This window comes from Medicago truncatula, chromosome 3, assembly GCF_003473485.1.
Source record: "Medicago truncatula cultivar Jemalong A17 chromosome 3, MtrunA17r5.0-ANR, whole genome shotgun sequence".
Classification (NCBI taxonomy): domain Eukaryota; kingdom Viridiplantae; phylum Streptophyta; class Magnoliopsida; order Fabales; family Fabaceae; genus Medicago; species Medicago truncatula.
This window is the reverse complement of record NC_053044.1, coordinates 2,712,886-2,721,570: the sequence shown is the minus strand read 5'-3', so window position 1 is coordinate 2,721,570 and position 8,685 is coordinate 2,712,886. Positions and strand designations below refer to the sequence as shown.

The 8,685-nt window shown below is 35.7% G+C and overlaps 1 protein-coding gene across 1 annotated transcript; it reads right to left on the bottom strand.

The window, feature by feature from the left end:
• Positions 1–4,110: 4,110 nt before the first annotated feature.
• Positions 4,111–5,202, bottom strand: LOC112419825 (ATP-dependent DNA helicase PIF1-like). The gene has a single exon (XM_024777784.1). It carries the CDS (start codon positions 5,200–5,202, stop codon positions 4,111–4,113), a length of 1,092 nt encoding a protein of 363 aa, XP_024633552.1.
• Between the last annotated feature and the right edge of the window lie 3,483 nt (positions 5,203–8,685).

Here is an 8,685-nt window from a genome sequence, read left to right as displayed (position 1 = left end):
GGCTACCATCATGCTAGTGCCAATTTAGTAATGTCGGTTCTTAAAGGGCATGGCAATGTTAGGAGTTCTACATTGTGGCAATATTAGGAGTCCTACATTGAGTAGATACAAGTGCTTGATGTGGTATTTAAATTATCAGCATCTTCCACCTAAAGTACTAGTCTTTTGGTTTAGGTTCTCCTCATCGGCTTAAGTCCTAACACATTAAGCAAGGAAAAACAGCCATACAAAACCGAAGATCAACCAGATAAGGGAACAATTCTCTATTTATTATATTCACAGCTATGATATGAAATACACATAACTATAGCTGAATCTAGATTTCAATTATTAAATGAAATAAGCTGAAGAGACACAAATTGGTTCACACCGAACTTCCTCCAATGTCCATAGGCAAAAGCGTTCATTTGAGCATCAACACCAACACCACATCCAAACCTCATCCTCTTAATACATTTTGATGACAAGTTAGAGTAATTGTGTTAGCCATGCAAACTCACAAGTTGACCTTGAATATATGTTATGTTTCTCGCTCCACCATGTGATTGAATTTTCTCCAATGATTGTTCAAACAGCAGATCAGGCACTCAACAACTCTTCTGCGCGAGTAAAAACATGATTTTGAGGATCCAAAGTGTTGTTCCAAACATAATTGATACAAAAAGAGCTGAGTGTGTGCCAGATATATGCTGCAGTCATGAAAAAACCCTCCTCTTTTGCTGAATTTCTGAGGGTTATAGCAGAAAAAACAGTCTGGAAAAAAAACACTTTTGTCGCAGCACTACAACACTCAAACAAAACGTGATGGCTATCCTCTACTGCATCCGTACAGAAAATACAGTTTATATAGGGCAATTAACTATTCTCTGCTAAAGGTAAAAGTGTGTAGGTAAGCAACATCGGCAACTATGCCACAGTAAATTCTTTATTTTTGGAGGTATACGGAGTTGCCAAATCAGATGTCACTGCCTAGGAACACGTAAATGCGACATGTCAATCAATTCTTGCATGCATAATCGATATGCACTTTTACTGAATATGCTCCATTTCCTTTTGCATGCACAAAATGTTTGAAAGACGAAGAACAAATTTAGCACTGCAAATACTCCACCACATAAAGGTTGGATCAATTATGATGTGTGTGGACACGGTCGATTAACAATAACAGAGTAATTGACATAATGATCGAAGAAATCCATTGAGTGGAAAAGCCCATTTTTTCTATAACACCACCAAGATAATATCAAACTTGTAAATGACGAACTTCAAGGGTATTCTACACGTTTATTTTCAGCAAGTCAATCTCAAAAACAAATTTATTATCAGCAGGTTATTATATATATTTCTATATAGAGTCTGAATTGATTGATTTTTTTTTTTTATTGTGCACATATCTGCTTTTTTTGTTTTTATTTTTTAAGCTGTAGACCTATATCAGAATGTTCTCTTTCACAGTAGAATCATACTTAATGGTTTTTAAGTTAAATTTTTTAGTTAAATTCTCAAAATTAACTGTGTCATAATATATAGTAGTAAATTAATAATGTACTTGATTGCAAGTTACTTTTTCCATCAGTGGACATGCAATGAGCATATTGATACAGATATGTATTTTATTGCCAAGATCACACACAACATTTGTTTCAATGAATAAACATGGGTGTGACAATTCTAAAATTTAACCTTACTTACAAGAGTGTAACTTTTCTGTCACTTTTTTTTTCTTTTTAAAATAGTGCAGTAGTTTTTACTTATCAAAGCAATTGTAGCAGTTCTGATGACTTTGAAGTTTGTACTGTGTGTTGCACCATAGAATGCAACTAATCGTTGAGATTCAGTGTATTACATAGTTTTTAATCAATGACTAATCGTTGTCCAGTGCATAGCTTCTACTCGCCAACTCAAATTGTGTTAGCCAGGGTTGGCGTTATTTAGAATATTGGTCTTAAATAAACTTTAATCAAATAGCAACATAGATTCACCAACCATGAAGATTACAACATCCAGATTAATATATTTAACAAAAGTGATGCGACTGTCATCTTTTGAGACACCAACTCACCAAGCCTTATGGCACCAAAATGTTTGCAGTACATTGGATTCGGTATTTTTCACTAAAGTCTACAAAACATGGAATTTCCTGACCCATAAACCAAGAACAACTAGATAGTTGAGGCAACCTAAAGATATCCAGTATTTTTACAAATAAAATCAAAACAAATACACACAGGTCCATAAACAAAATTAACATGACAGGTTCGATATTTCAAGTTCATTTCAACATTTACATCTGCAAGACAAATGCTTCTTCCTCTTATACATGATAATAGATATAATACGAACAATTTTCAAGCATATTGATAACTTGATAAAGTTCCACTTGACAATAAGAGCTGGAGTCACAAACCTGTGAAAACTTCACATGTCATCATCTGCAAAAGCAATTAATTGTACATTACCATCTGACACCAAAACCTTTCTCCTTTGACACCAATCTCCTCCGTCACTCCAGTAGTTAAATCAAATAAAGCCAGTTGGCCGTTTTCTTTTCTGAAGAATATATTGCCCTTCTTCCATGCTCCAATAGGACTATCAATGCAAGACAAGGGTTCAACATCAAAGAGTTTAATCCATGATTCCTTGACACCAAGTTCACCCAAAATTGAAATTTGGAATGAATTAGTCTCTCTATAATTAGATATCATAGCCACAAACCCATTTAACACAACCAAGCTAACATCAAAACAACCAGGTAAATCTTCTAAGGGTGAAGGTGTAATAAAGTAGTCCTCATTGCACCAGTTAAAGGACACCATATATGCCTCAGCAGTTGTTCCTCCCCACCAATGACACATCCCATTCAAATACACATCAGTATCAAAATCCTGGTAACGAGTTGGCATATCAAAATTGATTTTCTTCCATGAGTTGCTTTTTAGACTATATATTTCCCAAAAACGCTCATGGCCTAGACCATCACAAGGATCATCATTAAATGTAAAATAATTCACATGTTGAATGACTTTATAGTCATCCCTAACATGGTCATAACCAAATCCATGAAGTTGAAATTGAGTTGTAACCTTTGGAATGACTCCATGGCTAGGAGGAATGGCCTTAACTTCTTGAGTAGCAGGGTTCCATAATGCAACTCTTGTATTTGTATGATAGTCAAATATACAAAGAGTACCATTAATAGCATAGCCTAATATACGAATATAATCAAAACCATTTTCAATGGGTAATGAAGGTGGCAAATCCAATTTCACTTTATTCTCAAATCTATCACCAGAAAGCAAATAAACATTCCAATGATAATCAGGACCCGAAAAATGGTTTAGAATGAGACATGCATCATCGTACAAAGGATGAGATTTGGACAACAGATTGTTGCGGAACTTGTTTATGAAATTAGGGTTTTCAAACAAAGAAGACCATGATTTGCAGGCGCAGGAAAACCTCTTGATAGATTTAACGGAAAGTTTAGATAAAATAGAGAAAACAATATCATCAGGTATATATTTACTACTAACCTCCTTCTCAATTGTTGGAGCCATAGCAACAGATAGAGTTCTCTTGTGCAAAGCAGATGAAACTGAAGGTGAAATGGTTGCAAAGGAAAGTTGATGCGGTGAGAAATATGTCGGTGAGAAATATCAAGACAAAACTAGCAATATTTGAAGTCCCTAATTCTTCGCTGTAGTAAAATACTTTTCTAATCGTTCTAACTTTACCTTTCAAAATCTCTCGAACAAAAAAAACGTTACCTTTCAATTTTTAGTTTTTTTAAACTTTTTATTAATAATTTAGTCGGCAAATGAACTATAAAAACTATAAAATTAAGTCTATATTAGATTTTTGACCCGTGCTCTGAGTTTATGGTAAAGGGATTACCATACGAATAATAAAATACAATATATAATTGGTAACGGTGAAAAAACTAACACGTGATAATCCATAGTAGACAAAATAAAACACTTCATAAAATGTATGAAATCTGAAAATATTATAAAAGAAAATTCGATAATTCTATCAATAATTCGGTAAAAGAATATGAAATTCTTAGTACATTGGCATGTAATTTCATCACACATTGCGAAATACTTCCTCCTATACCACATTAGACGTTACATTGGTATCTTGACCATCTTCATTAGCAATCAATATCTTTAGTCCTTCTCTAGATGTAACTCTTGAAACAGCAACATACAACTGTCCGTGAGAAAATACAGGTGTTGGTAGATATACATCAACATGTTTAATAAGCGACTGCCCTTGACTTTTGATAATTGTCATTGCAAATGATACAGTCAAAGGAAATTGTCTTTGTCGAAACTTAAAGGGAATCATGACATCTGAAGGCGATATAGATAGCCTGGATACAAAAATCTGATCACCAACATTACTTTCGAAAATGACCCTCCCCTCAATGATGTATCTTCCCATCCTAGTGATAAACAATTTGGTTCCATTGCATAATCCATATCGTGTATCTATATTTCTCAACAACATAACTGACACACCAACCTTTAACCTTACATTGTGATTAGGCAGTCCAGAAGCAGTGATGGTGTTGAGGAATTCGGGTATATGAACATCGTCAATATGATCACCGTTTCTGTTACGATGAATAGGTGAATCATAACTCAAATAAAGCTTCTCCTCACCTGGAACCATGTCCAACATATAGTCGTTGATCTTCTCAACTATTAAATTTTTTGTTGTCAATATAGCTCTATTTAGAAAGTAACTAATGTCACTCATGCTCTCCAAGATGTTAGGATACGTGCTTTCAACAATAGCAGCAAGAGGATCTCCTGCGCTTTCTATGAGCAAATCTGACGGAAGAGCAATGGTCTTGTCCACTTCATTGTCTTCCCCTATTCGTCCATCGCCTATACTTAAAACCCAATCTGAAAATTGTCTCTTTGCTTCAATGTCTAATACCGACGCACCAGACAAAAGCCTCATGTTCTTAGTCAAGGTAAGAACCTCACAATAACTCCATAGTTTTGAAGAATTGATAGTAGCATGAACGATTTTTGGTCTTGTGCCTTTAGGAATTACAGGTAATATCTGCCTAAAATCTCCAACAAATACAACGACTTTACGTCCAAAAGGGATGTATTTGTTTCTCTTGTCCACCTCCTTCGTAACGTATCTGAAAGAATGATAAAGTGCTTCAAAGCAAAATTTGTGCATCATCGGAGCCTCGTCCCATATTACTAATCTTGCTTGGACTACCAACGTGGTATTGACATTACACGTGGAGCATTCATCGATAATAAAGGGAAGGCCAAATCTCGAATATGCGGTTCTACATCCTGGTATTAATAATGCAGCTATACCACTTGAAGCAACTATTAAAACTATTTCCCCTCTTGACCGTATCGACTTAGGATCCGATGAATCGATCAATTCATCTCTGTAGGGGGGGGATCTAATTCCCAGCAGGAGGATCCTTCTTTCGTTTCGCATTTCTCATCGGACAAATCAAGGAATAAAAATTACAATAACTAGTACCGATTGATGGAGGAGAGACATATGTAGGTTGGTACAATCGGGGGTATCACCATATTAAGCATACATATTAAGTAAGGATTCAAAGAGAGACCGTACAGGTCTGGCTTGTTTCGATTGTTTCTGGCATATTAAGTAAGCATATTAACTTAACATAGTTACCCCCACAGAGTACTTTTAAGATTCAACCTACCTTTTCTTTCTAGCTCCGTTTTTTTGAGCTAACTAGAAGCTTAGAGTAGAGCGCTAGCGTGCACACTTCCGTTAATGTGCTTCACCGATCGATGGAATCTTTTTTACATTAATTAGTCGGACCAAACGGAGAGATCAATGCTACTCACTCTGATCTCAGCTGCTTTGTATCTTTCTCGGGTACACCCCATACTAAGACTGGAGGAAGCTACTTCGCCAATGGTACTTCTTCCTTCTTCAAGCTCTTCCTCGCCGTCAAACTACTTCTATCTTAGTTAGGCAGCTAATCTTCATTGAAGTGATGTTAGCTAGGTCCTTTCCTCGAGCCAGTCTTGAAGCTGGATTTACCTGGATACCCGCTTGAAAATGACGTAGAGAGAGTGTTCGAGAACGTCTCTGTGCGGTTTATCGGTTCCAAGTAGCGATGAAAGTAAAACCACTAGCACAGCGTGCAAACGTTGTTGCCATGTTTGATAGTTTGTTTGGTAAACTAGCGCCTGAGACCATAGAAGGGAGTCTTTGGTTGTGAACGTGATCGGGACCAGGCTAGTTGGCTCAGCAACATAGTTTTTTGGTAACCGGCAAGCACAAGGTAGTGGGGGGGGGGGGGGGATGATTAGAAAGCTCCTCTATCCCCCCCATTGGAATCACCGCGTCATTAAAGACCTCCCAAATATCCCCTCCATTAGAACAATGTAAAAACACTCTATCCCCCCCCCCCCCCCCCCCCCATTGGAATCACGACTACATGAGGAAACCCAACATCGACAGCTCTCTATTGCAAAGCCAATGTCGATTCACCTGCCTGCACGGTCGCTGCCATACCCATTTTGGCCCACTGTCGATCTTCCGAGTATTAAAAACTGGAACATAGTTGTGTTTAGAACCAGGCTGATGCTGTTGTTGTTTCGTATTCACCAACACTGCCACCGGTGCCTCATTACGGCTTACACCTGACCCTCCTCCCTCTCCTGCCTTCGTTCCTCCCAAATTTACAACCTGAAAAACTCACCGATCTTCATATCGACTTTCTCAACTATTTAACAAATTTTTGTATATTTTATATATAAAGAAAATAAGGCATTTTTGGCTGACTTTTTCATTATTTCAATTATACCCTTATATAAATTTTTATATAATAATGTTATATTGTTGGTGTTATTAAAAATAAAAATAAAAAAGAATTTTTGTTATATTATTGTTGTCATCGAAAAATATAAATATGCTTTATTGAGTTTGTTACATTTGAGAATCACAAATATTCATACTTATAATTTTAGTATGTAAGAGAAAAATATTTTTTGCTAGTATACAAAAAATATTTAATAGAAACATGACATTAATACTTATAATTTTCATTTAATATCTATAAACATTGTACAATGTTAACGATGTAATTATTTTTTATATAATTATCACAATGTTACTTATGATTAAAAAACACAGGTCTTTTTTTACTAGTGATTTTTAAAAATTAAGAATTAAAATTTCATTAAAAAAAAAAATAGTGATAATTTTGGTAATTAAACTTAAAAAAAATAAAAAAATACATGACGCTCTTTGCACCCTTTTTATAAACGTGCTCTCTTTTTTTGAAATGAAACCCTGATTTGTAACGGTCAGAAATGGCGTCATGTAGCCATGGCCATCTTCTATGTAACCCTTGAATTGATATTAAGTTTCCAAATGTCAATCTCCTTCTCTCATCACGTATAACCCAAACCCTTTCACCTTTCATCTTATCATTTTACACCCCACTTTCGTAGAGCAAGCTTTCTCTCCTTAAAAAGGTAAACAAATGTGTAAATCATCATTTCCCTTCACGGATTTTATTTTTGTTTCTTTTGGCAATTTGAAGTGTATTTATGCGATTTTATGTTTTAGACTTGGCTTTATCGATTTTTTTTTATTATGTTTTCGCATTCGTTTTTTGTAAGTGTTGGTTTTCTGGATTTTTTCGCAAGGGTGAACGTTAAATATTTCAGATTTGCTTAATTTAACTTGCAGGTATGGTGCGCAGATATACCACTTACAAAGAGCGTATTAGGCCAACTGCGTCTGCACGTCGACGTGGCTACAAACATGCTACTTCTTCAGAACAGCAAGTTGTAGAGGAGCCGTGTCAAGAATTAGAGGATCCCCGTCTGTATGTTATCCAAGATATTGGAGCTGATGACGTGGATGTAAACGGATTTCCTGATGGTCCCATTGACACTCTTGTTCTTAAGACATATACGGACCATGTGGCCGGTGGACTTTGGGATGAAGTGGTAATGCGTTGTCAAAATTTGTTGTTGTGCTTGTTTTCAAAATAACCTTTAACAAATATATTTTCTTTTAATTCAGAGTCGAGGTGAGGAAAGAGATGACATCAACAAGCAGCTCTCGATTGTAGAGCTAGCTTTCTCCCCCTTGAAAGGTAAAAAATCTGTAACTCCTCAATTCTTGTTCATGATTTTTATTTTATTTTTGCAATTTGTGTTTTATATATACTATTATATAATTTATACTTCGTTTTGTTGAATATTTCTGATCATGTGCTCGTTTTCTATAAGTTTTGGTTTTTTTTCCGCAATATTTCATTTCACATAAATACGTGAACTGAATTATGTACATGTAATTTCTTTATCTGATTTTCCTTAACTAAATGTGCAGGTATAGTGCGGCCATATACAAAAGTACGTGTTAGACCAACCGCGTCTGCACGTCGACGTGGATATAAACATGCTACTTCTTCAAAGCAGCAAGTTGTAGATGAGTCATGTCAGGAAATAGAGGATCCCCATCAGAATATTGTTCAAGATATAAGAGATGATGCGGATGTAAATGGATTTTCCGGTTGTCTCAATGACACTTCTATTCTTAAGACATATACGGACCAAGTGACCGATCGACCTTGGGATGAAGTGGTAATGTCCAAATTGTTGATGTTGTGTTTTTTTTTTCAAAATAACTTCTAACATATATTTCCAT